We start from the raw sequence: 11,492 nt of genomic DNA on the forward strand, positions 1-11,492 counted from the left end.
CGTCATGAGAATAATATTCTCCAACAAGATCAACTATGGTTTTGATAAGCTTATTTAATACTTCTGGCTAGGCTTTCAAGATGGATAGACAAAGCAAGGCACTAAATAATCACCAAACCGACAAAGGAGGAAGGAATTATCCTAGAACATCTTCCTTCCAATTGGTAGATTTACCTTTCAAATGGATCGGTTTAGTTAGCTTGTAGAAGACCTAAGCATTTCACCACTAATCCTTATACACCAAATAAGAGGTAGGATAGAGAAACTTCAAGAATTGACAAGAAGCATCCAAAAAGAAAGAAACCTTTAAACAACCATATGCTCCAAGAAACATATCTCAATTAAGCTCAAGGAGTGGAAGCTCCAAAAATCCAACATGAGTGATAATGAGGAAGGGTATCTCTTTATGTAGAGTGATTCTCAACTTCCTTTTACAATAAAATAATGATATCTTAGGTTAGATCCTTAGATCTAACCTAGCGAAGGATAAAATAAAATTCGCCTCCAACTATCTAGTCAAAAATAGAATATAAATGAGGTGGTCAAGCCACATGTACAATGATCTCAGCAAAACAACCCCACAAAAGGGACATCTCCATAAGTGAGGGGAGGAGAGACAATATACAATGCTTAGCCTCCAAAGGCCCCCAAAGCATGTAGATACTCAACAAAACTCCTTAAAACGTGCAATTCAATTCTCCTAGGTTTCTTCAAGGTGGGTGTACATGTCTCTAAGGTGGAAAGGGCCCACAAACTATGAGTAAAACCCCTCCACAGGGGTGGCCCTTTCAAATCAGCTCCAACAAGCATTGTATGATGTCTTCAGGATGTAGCAATCCTCCACAAGTCATGTGAATCGTCCCCTCAATTCATGTGAGGGCTCAGCAAGTCCACATGTGTAGTATACCTAGGGGTGGATAATATGGGGTACCTAGGGGTGTACCCAAGGGCATAATGTGATGTAAAAGGGGACCACCATTAGTTAATTAGTAAATAAAACCCGTAAGTGGTTAACCGCATTAATGATTATTGTAAGTGGTTAACCCTCATTATAAAAAATGACCACAATTAATTAGTTAGTTAATAAACGAGCCATAGTTAATAAATAAAGTGGTTAATTTAAGGACCACAAGTAGTAAGGGTTTGTTAGGGTTTTGGAGTTTAGAACAATATATATAGTCGGAGATAGGAAGGGGAGGAAGTTGAGTATTGTATTGACAAGCGTATGGCTTGTGAAGTACTCTCCTTCCTTAAGGAGTGATTGTATGGTGTTACTCTACCTTGAGGGTTTTTTGCAGATCTTAATAAAAATATATTTTTATTCTAGCAACCTCTTGTGCTATTTCTTGGGCATATTTTGCAAGTTTAATATATTTTCAGGTTAGATCTACTACAACATGTGCCAATAGAACCTTTAATGCAATTTGCAGGTGGACATCTCATCAAATGATGTGGTACATGCCTCAAAATGTGCAAACAAGGTGAGGGATCCAAACTCTAGGATGTGGTATGGCATGAGGAGTCCTGGTACATGAAGAATACTCCAAAACTGTTTGACCAACACTTTGGGAACCATGAACTACCTTGAGTTTCGAAGCCAATGCCATTCCCAAACATTTGGATGCTCCAATAAAGGGACTATACATCATTAAGCGCCACATCACATTATCAATCGATATGTCATCACGTCCTCCAACTCATCATAATCCATGAAATTCAGTCAATGCCCTAGCTATCCAAGGCTCACAGTGATGGAATTACAAAAGATCAGGAAGAAATTCACGAGTATCCCTATGCCAAAATAAGGGGTAATGTTATTTATCTCCTTTTTTCTTCAATTTTGAAGCTTCCCATCTCAATTTGTCATTTCTACCCACTTGAAGCTTCAAGCCAACTGAAACCTATTTTAGCCCAAAATCTTCATTCCGAGTCTCTCCAAGGATGCCCATGAGCTGCTTGTATTGATTTTGTGTTCTGAATAATAGGGAAAACCTAAGTACCCTGACACGGGGATTCAAGATTCGTTGGATACACGGATTCGAGTGTCGGATTTGGACATGTTGACCCCCTGGAACAAGACATGTTAGGATACGTTATATATTATTTTATTAAATATATAAATATATATATTAGAAATTAGATATTTCTTACACATTCTTATTAATGATACAAATTCATTGATTTCAAACATAGATCTTCATCTAGATGTAAGTTTTACTGTTTACAAAGTAAGTTAGTAACATTATAGCATGCATAGTACATACAAAATTCAAATACATGTCACATAAATGATAAATCAATGAATCATAAATTCTAAATTCATAAATGATAAATCATAATACATATTCAATTCATCAATGATCCAATAGGAGAAAGACAAGATAGTAAGATAAAGACACTGACAGCTGTAGTTCTCTCATTAAGTCATCAAAATCAAAATGTGTTACATAGGTAGTGCAATGCCAATGGCAAATAGAAATAGAAAATACAAAACAACTACAGGTATACAAGCCTCAAGGCAGTAGGTAGCCCATGACTCATGAGTCATCAATCCTCATAGTCATCATCAAAATCAGCATCATTGTCCTCATCATCATGGTCACCACTGCTCTCCTCTGCATCCTCCTCCTCCCCTGTATCCATAGTTGTCTTTGCATCTTGCTGGTGTGGAGGATGACCCCTCTACAACATCACCATTATCAAATCTAACAGGCTCTAGCACTGGATCATTGAGATCCATGTTGGCCAATGCCAACTCAACACTGTTGTCTAGACCCATATCATCAGGAAAGACATCCCACATCTTTGTCTTTCCCTTCAACCACTCTTCCCTCTGCCTGTAAATAAGACAAAGGTTGGTGTGCACATACACCATTGTCTCTGCCCTGAACTGCTCAAGCCTGCTCTTCTTAATTCCCATATGTGCTCCAATTTCTCTCGCAACAAGAGGATGAAGTCACCTGAGAGAGGAGCCTCATGGCTAACTGTTGTAGAGGAGGGCTTGTTGCCCCATGATTTACCCACCAAGAATAAGGCTTCTTAGCCCCCTGTCTCTAACCACATCATATCCTGCAAATCGACCAGTGCCAGTGGAAAACTTTGCAAAGGCATCCTCCACCTCATCAAGCAATGCTCTATCCTGAAAAACCCGCCTGAATGCATCTTTCCTCCCTTGTGAGATTTCACCATCCATGTGAGGAGGGAATTTGTGGGAAGGTCCACCATTTAGCCGCTCATGGCTGTAGTATTTTGGGTTCAATGAGTGAGCCAAACAATGTAAAGGTGTGCAATTCTTGTCCCATCTACTGACAAGAATATCCTATATAGTACCACAGAATGCCTTTGGTGGTCTCATACTTGGGGCACTCAATATGTAGAATAATGCTCCTCACAGACTCAATCACGGAATCCCATCCCTCATAAACCTCTCCTAAGATGGGCTTTTCTGTATTTGCAAATCGAAGCAAATAAATGATAGGGTCCATGATCTGAATAATTAGATCTATCCTCTCCCACCAAGCATCATCTAGCACTGTGTCCTTCACTCTTTTAGAGGCTAGTTGATCTGTCTTTCTCCAAAAAGACCAAAACTCTAAAATAACCATGGCCCCAAGAGCGGTCTTGACCTCCCTCAACCTCTTCAACATGATGAATGAAGAGGCAAACCGTGTATCAACAATCTTCAACAATGATAGATTGTTGTACTCCTTGTAGATAGTGAGGGCATTTGTATGATTTTGTACAAAGTTACGAATATGTCGTGCATCCTCAATAATGTTACCAATCCAAAGCACATCAGAAGCAATGGATTTCAATGCTAAGTTTAATGAATGGACAATGCAAGTTGTCCAAAACACTTGTGGATATTTAGCTTCCACAATCATGCCAACAGCCTTGCAAACAGGTGCATTATCTGTAATAATTTGCACACAAAAATCAACACCTACATCTTCAATAACATTAATAAACAACTCACCCATATATTGTGCATCCTTGTATTCTCCAAGTGTATCCACGGCTTTCAAGAAAACTGGACCATTCAAGGAAAGACACCATGAAGTTGATGAGTGGGTGTCGTGTTGGATCTATCCATCCATTAGAAACAATGCTAACCCCAGATGTTGGCCATGATGCTTTAATAGGCTCAAGCATTTTTTGCACCTCTTCTTTTTCCTTCGTCAACAATGTGGTTTTAAGCTTCTTCGAACCAGGAGGCACATACCATGATGGAGACCCATGAGTTAGAGCTTGACACATCTCAATAAATAGAGGTGAGCGTGCAACATTATAGGATATGAAGTGTTGATAGAAAAAAAGGGCAATGGTGAGATCAAACTCTTCCCGTTTCTCTTTTTGAAAAATCTTGTCCAATAGACCAAGTGAAATTGTCTTTCTTTTTGCTGCTTGTCCCCCAATAGAACTCTCAAATGGAAATTTGGTGGTGCCTTTCCTCAAAAATGGAAGGGGTCATCATTCTTGGTTTTTTTTATTTTGCAGCCACGTTTGCCTTACCAACACTAAACTCTTTTTCCATTTCTCTCCTCTTTTGTAAAGGAACTTGTGTACAAGCTCCAACTCCACAACTTGGTAAATCCAACAAATGGTTTTTCACACGAAAATATGTGCTTGTGAAAGTATTGTGGCAAAAGTTGCATCTCCAATTCACATTGCCTCCTCCCTTCCCCTTGCTGCTTGGCCCATCATCTCTTGTGACATATTTCCACAAGGGATATTTCTGAATGTTACCTTTAGGAGGAAGTCTTCCCTCAACATTACTTGCAGCAGACTCTGATGATATTAGGGGACGAGGGGCATCTCCAATGGAGACATTCTTCCCCTTCCTTTGCCTCCTACCTGCTGCCCTTGATTGAGCCATGAATACTGTAAAAAAAATAAACAAAACATGCACAAATTTGTAAAATAAATGCATATACAAACTGCTGTAATACAAATGCAAAAAAATAGAGAGGAAATGCACTTACCTGTTGCTTAAATCTCCTTGAAAACGCTCCAAACCCTTGGCTCCTTGTTCCAAACTCCTAACAGCAAACCCACAGCTCACTTCTTGCAAAAAGAATGACACAAAATGATAAAAAGACATAAGCATTTTCACCCTTTTTGGCCGTGCGGGTCTTGATTTGCCGGATTCGTGTCTAGATTTTGTGACACGACGTGTCTGAACGGGACACAATCCGGATTTGATCCAAACCAATTTGCTAGATTCGGACACGTGGCCAAAAAATAACGAATCCGATTTCAGAGGGGAAAGCTAATAAGAAAAGTTAAAAGCCCAAAAACTATGTTGACTGGTAAGGGTTAGTGGGTTAGAGAGTTTGTGTGTAGCTTTAATTTTTTTTTAATAGCTTACCTCAAGTAAACCAATGCCTAAGATGTGCCAATATTTACAGGGGATGCCCGGAGAGTCCCCTGGATTGTCGATGAACGTTTTCCCTTCTCTCTGATGTTGGGAACGCCGCCCCAAATCCCTTTCTTGGATGTGGGGATGTCCCCTGTCACTCCCTCCTTCCTTGGTGTGGGTATGCAACCACAATGCAACATAGGTGAGTATTGTTAGTCTTGTTGTTTTTTGACTGCTAGAATTTGTTAAACTTAAGTACATTAGAACAATTTATGCCTTTTTGCTTTGTGCACGTATGAGTGGAAATGCAAATACTGGTCGTATGTGCAACAATTGTTGATGTATTCTCATTTGAGCTAAGTATGTCCCATTTTCACTTTTTATGATAACTACCAATTTTAGCTATATTGCTGATTGGCGCATGGTCGGAGAAAATCTGTACGGTTGAACAGTGGCCCAGTATGGGGACCCCAGGAAAAAGATTAGTAAAAAAGGGAGTTGTCTTTAGTGCGACTTTTTGAATTTTCCGGTGTCTGAATCTGGCGGAAAAATTTGAGGTGAAATCTTGATTTTTGTTATGTAAATTGGTTTTTTGACAGTATATATGGATTCAGCATCTTCAGAAACCCCTAGGGCACTTAGATTGTGCAAGGGTTACCCATCAAACTTGTGATTTCAATAAATTCCTGCCGGATTTTAGAGAATTTGGACCTGAAAAACTCCCAAAAAGTCATGCTAAAGACAACTCTGTAAAAAAAATGGGAGCTTAGTATAAGTAATAAATGTTTTGGCTTTTTTCTATGCATTTTTTTTCGGGTCAATTTTGCCCAAAATGTGGTAAGAGTTTTTTAGAATTGTAAGTTTGAGTTGTGTGGTCTGCAAAATCCTAGCGTTCTATGGATTTTCCAAGGCACTAAATTCATTTATGCATTCAAAAACTATCTTAAACAAGAAGAATTCACTATCTCACCCAAAATTGTATCTCTGGATTCTAATGAAAATGGCCAAACGTCTGGGCACCATTGTGGTTATTCCGATTCGTTAATTATTTGCACTTTATTATTTGTTTGATGTGTATTGATATGGTTAATTTTGATTCTTCACCATCTTCGACAGTTTTATTTTTTAAAACTCTGAAGAAATTGCATGTCTTTTACTGCAAAATATATATGTTCTGTTATTTTCACATACATTTTTTTTTCCATATTGTGAGATACCCATATTCGAATTTATTTGGTGACTATGCTTCACAACGGCAGCCAAATGTCAGATTTCATCGAGTCTTTGACAAGGAAGCTGGGATTGATTGAAAAGATATCCTCTGAGGCAACCACACAAAATCCTAGTTGCAATTCCTTGAGCAAGGCTGTAGAACCTGATCAAGGTGAGCACAACAGATTTTTGGTCAACTGGTGAAATGATCTGAACAGTTGTTTCCTTTTCATCTTTTGAAAGTCGATTGTGATGCAACAGATTACGTTATCTCTTTTGCTTAGCTGAGGAATATTTGTCCGTTTAAGAGCATTCTGACTTATGTATATGACTGAGCACGAGTTGATCTCTATCAATATATTGAATGTTAGCTTTGACGTGTTGTTGACAACTAGATAAATTGTTGCAGACGTTGATCCAATTACAGATGGTGGAATGCATTGCAATCAGCAAATGGTGGAAAAAGATTATGGCTCTAAATGTAATCCTCAAATCCAGGCTGGACAATATGGAGCTATGCGAACATCCTTTGCTGCAGAAGACTCCATAAATAATAAGATGAACCTATCTGTTCTGAATCACTCTTCTTCTGCCTCAGATGAACAACTGCCCATGGCTTTGCAAAATGGACTGTTGAGTTCCCAGAAGATTCCTTCCAGCCAAGACATGCAGGTTGGGATTGGTGGAAAACATCTGCATTCTAAAAACCAAAATGTCAAACATACTCATGAATGATACAAGGGCTTTGAAATTGCTCAGGGCCAGGGATCTGCCAGCAAGAAGAATGTTGAAGAGTATAGTGATTCACTCAATTTTAAAGTGTGAAAAAAATCTCTCATGTAATCAGCTTCAGTAGGTAGTACAAGAGAATTGTGACTTGTCATCATCCTTTAAATCATCATGTTGGCTGTGTGGTGCTCAAATTATCATCACCTCTGGTTCAAAATGAAAACAGTTCTCTGACAGTCAAGTTTTAATGATCCGAGCTATTACTACTTAAGTCTAACTATTCTTTCTGTCATCAAAACAAGATTAATTACAGTGAACAACCATGGGGATCTTCCGGGGAAGGTGGCATACCCTGCCTCCCCCTGTCCCCTGGGGATTGGAAAATGCAGGGTATGCATCTCTGGTGCATCATTGAGCCAAGGGTATGCATCTCTGGTGCATCATTGAGCTGAGAGGCTTATTCCCGTCATCAAAGTTGAAATTTTGTACATGTCTGCCAAAATAAAAAATTCAAAATCTAAAAAAAAAAAATAACTATACAAAACTTTTAAATAATGTGCACTCGTAAAAAAATTTACACGTGAAAAAATTAGATCCCTCTGGACTCGTGTTTAAGATGGATCTATGCTGATAGTTCTCAAGTTACAAAATCTCATGAATTTATAGTTAAGATGGATTTTAGACAGTTTGCTTCTTCTGTTACATGATCCCAGATGAGTTCTTAGAAATTGAATCATGAAAATAACCCGTCTATCATTTTCCTTCTCCTTACAGATTTTAGTGTTTTAGTCTTTTATCCTCTAATAATTGGCAAATCATAATTCAGTTCACTGAAGTCTGAGAAAATGGGTTTCTTAGGATCAATATTCCTGTAAAGATCGAGCTTTTTTAAATAAGTACAATTAGGCGATTACAACCCTTAATCACAATAATTAGATGGAAGTTTTGTTTGGATGGCCTTGCTTAAACTTTCCAATTTAAGCTGGATTGCTGTTATGCCTTGAATTTCTTTGCTTCCTTAAAGAAGCTAAACCATATTCGGTGATTAAATTTGATTATTTTCTGGTACTTGATGCACACCATGGGCAACAGCTAATAGAATTTGCATCCCAGTCAGGTCTAGCATCCACGAGTTTTCTATTGGGAAATGGACGAGTCACTTCAAAGGACTTTTTTTTATATGTATGAATGAATTACAACTAGGTTATGAATGTATATACCAATGTTGTGAAAAGCGCGAGCGGGATTAAATCGGCGTCGGGAATGAAGCGGAAAAAATCGGAAAAATCGGGAAAAAAGCGGAAAAAAGCGGGAAAAAAGCGTTTGGTACAAAAATATTCATTTTTTTCAATTTTTTTAATATCTAAACCATCTACAACATAAAATAAATACATTGACACATAAATATGATAAGAAAACTAATATATAAGATGTTTAATATCATTTCTAGCGCTAAAATCACACATAACATTGAATCATGTCCTGAATAGTAAGTCTTGACTCCTGAGTCCCAGCTCAGCCTCAAAATATCAACAAAAAATATGATAATGTATCTCATCATGTCATAATGTCATAGACTCATATACAATAAAATGAAAGTCTAATCCTATTGATTTCCTCTGCCCCTCTTGCGAGAAAATGTCACAGCTTTCTCTTTCCCTCTAGATGTAGATGCTGGTGCCTATGCTGGTGGAAATGGTAGTGGAGTCTGATGTGCTCTAGAAGCTGAAGAACTAGAAGTATGAGCTACAGGAGGTAGACCACGTCCTCTACTGGTGGTAGTGGTAGCCGGGTAGGCGGTGTCACCTCCTCCTCCTGCTCCTCCTCCTCCTCCTCCTCCTCCCCCTCCACTACATCCTGCGCTAACCAATCATCAGCAGAATCCATGAGAGGCCTCTCGGCCTCAACCCTCCATGCAACAGTGGTGTCAATCCCATCCAATGAGATGGGATCCACATCAGGTGTCCTCTCAAGTTGCCTCACCCACAATCGAAGACTGTAGTAGACGTAGACCATGTCATTAAGTCGTTGGGACTCCAACCTGTACAAAGATCATGAAATAATAATTAATAATTAATATTATAAAAAAAATATTGTTTATGAATTCAAAAATTTATTTGGAAATTTGCAATATTTTAAATGTTTAAGTGTTAACTTGTTGCGCTTCTTGTTGTGTATTTTTTCAAATACACTCCAGTTGCGCTCACATCCTGAGGAGCTGCATGTTTGGCTGAGGATGCGTACGACAAGCTTTTGCAAAAGGGGTACTCTGCCACCATACATCTTCCACCATGCATCTACAACAAAATTACAAATAAAATTTTAAATAAACATAAGAAAAAAATGGAATTTGAAGAGACAATGAAATTTGAAACAAAGTTACAAACTAAAAAATACCTGGCATTTTAATCATCCTATCAGTGACAGCCATCTCAAAGCCAAATGTGCCACTTGCCATCTTATATGTCTCAATTTGTTTAGAGATCTCTATACGTTGTTCTGGAGATCGCACTATCTTCTGAACACAAGATAAGAATCCATCCATGATCTCAGCATCAAAATCAAACCCACATGCATAAGAAAATGCAGGGTTCAGGAAAAGCCTAGCAGCATGAATGGGACGATGGAGTGTGTTGTTCCATCGCTCATCAATCACTCCCCATAGAAGGAGTTGTTTATGAAACCCATCATCTCCCTTATCATCATAGTAGGCTCGAATGGCTTCTTTGGCCCTATCCATGGCTTCATACAAATAGCCCATTGCGGGCTTCTCACCATCAACCAACCGAAGAACCTTTACCAAAGGTTCAGTAACGACGCACACCTCCTGCACTCCCGCCCAGAAGTCTTCCTGGTATGAAACTAGTCTGCATACGGCCTCTCCTTCTGGTTTGCGGCTCACTGACATAGCACGCCACTCCTCTGAAAGAATCATTCTCTTCACATCCCACATAGAATTCACGAGGGATTGAAGAGATATGAAACTCGTGGCAAACCGTGTAATGGCGGGGCGCACCAACTCTTTGTTGTTGGTGAATCTTCTCATAAAGCTAAGCACAGATGTATGATTATATATAAATTTTGTGATGCTTTTTGATGAGTCAACAATATCTTTGACAGAGGGAATTTTCCCTATGTCCTTTAACATCAAATCAATACAATGGGCAGCACAAGGTGTCCAAAATAAAGTAGGATGCCTGTCCATAAGCATTCTACCGGCAGCAACATAATTTGCAGCATTGTCCATTATGACTTGGACAACATGTTGTCCACCCAACTCCAAAATAAACACATCCAGCAAATCACATAAAGTTCTTGCATCTTTGATTTGATGAGATGCATCAACAGATTTGATAAACATAGTCCCCTTGGGACAACTAACCAAGAAGTTTATAAGGGTTCTCCCCTTTTGGTCATTCCAACCATCTGACATAACAGTGTATCCTGTTTGTGCCTATGATGCCCTAAAATCCTCCAATCTTTGGGTGCAGTCACACTTTTCATCTTGAAGAATCCGGCCTCTGAAATCATGATAAGAAGGGATTTTGTACCCCAGGCCAACACTGGCAATAGCATCAACAGTAGGTTGGAAAAATGGATTATTCCTTACAATGCTGAAAAGAATATCACTCCAGAGGAGAAATTTTGCCATCAACCTGTCAGCTTGTTTTTTTTTCAGTTCTTTTTAGCATTGAACCGATAGATGGTTGTGAACCAGGTGTGGTTCAAGGAACAAAAAATGATGATGCAGCTACCGGATTGACTGATGCTGCAGTAGAACCAGTGCCACTTGGCCAACTTCCTTTAGCTGACCTTTTTAGTTGCCTTTTGAGTTCTTCTTTGGCCTCTCTAGTGTGCTCTAATTCTCCCAATGCTCTCATGGCTCTTTGGATAAGTTCAGGATTTGTATTTATACAGGGCCCCACATCATGTTCAGGGATTTGTGCAAGGTGAAACTTCAACCTGTATAGCCCCCCGCGTATGGCCTTTCCACACAACTTGCAATTTAAGTTTTGTCTATCATTCGGAGCTTTAGGTTCACCATATTCCCAGAAAGGATCCAATTTCCTTGGCATGTTTGTTTTTGGATTTTGAATTTGCAAACCTATGGGAAAACAAGGATTAGGGAATAGGAATTTAGGATTACAATTTAGCATTTACAAAATTACAAGTTACAAATTTCCAGAATCCA

General features: G+C 38.9%; 1 protein-coding gene across 20 annotated transcripts in view; it reads left to right on the plus strand.

Annotated features, from left to right (window-relative positions):
• LOC149258140 (uncharacterized) overlaps positions 1–7,793 on the plus strand; it is a 393,208-nt gene extending 385,415 nt beyond the window's left edge. For all 20 annotated transcript variants that reach the window (XM_089414762.1, XM_089414748.1, XM_089414744.1 and 17 more), the window contains 2 exons: positions 6,619–6,743; positions 6,981–7,793. In XM_089414762.1, the coding sequence (XP_089270888.1) occupies positions 6,619–6,743; positions 6,981–7,306 (451 nt within the window). In that variant the 3' untranslated portion in view covers positions 7,307–7,793. The remainder of the gene's footprint in view (positions 1–6,618; positions 6,744–6,980) is intronic.
• Positions 7,794–11,492: the final 3,699 nt, after the last annotated feature.

The sequence above is a fragment of the Pinus tabuliformis genome, chromosome 6, assembly GCF_031772625.1.
Source record: "Pinus tabuliformis cultivar Carrire ecotype Pingquan chromosome 6, CPIR1, whole genome shotgun sequence".
Taxonomy (NCBI): domain Eukaryota; kingdom Viridiplantae; phylum Streptophyta; class Pinopsida; order Pinales; family Pinaceae; genus Pinus; species Pinus tabuliformis.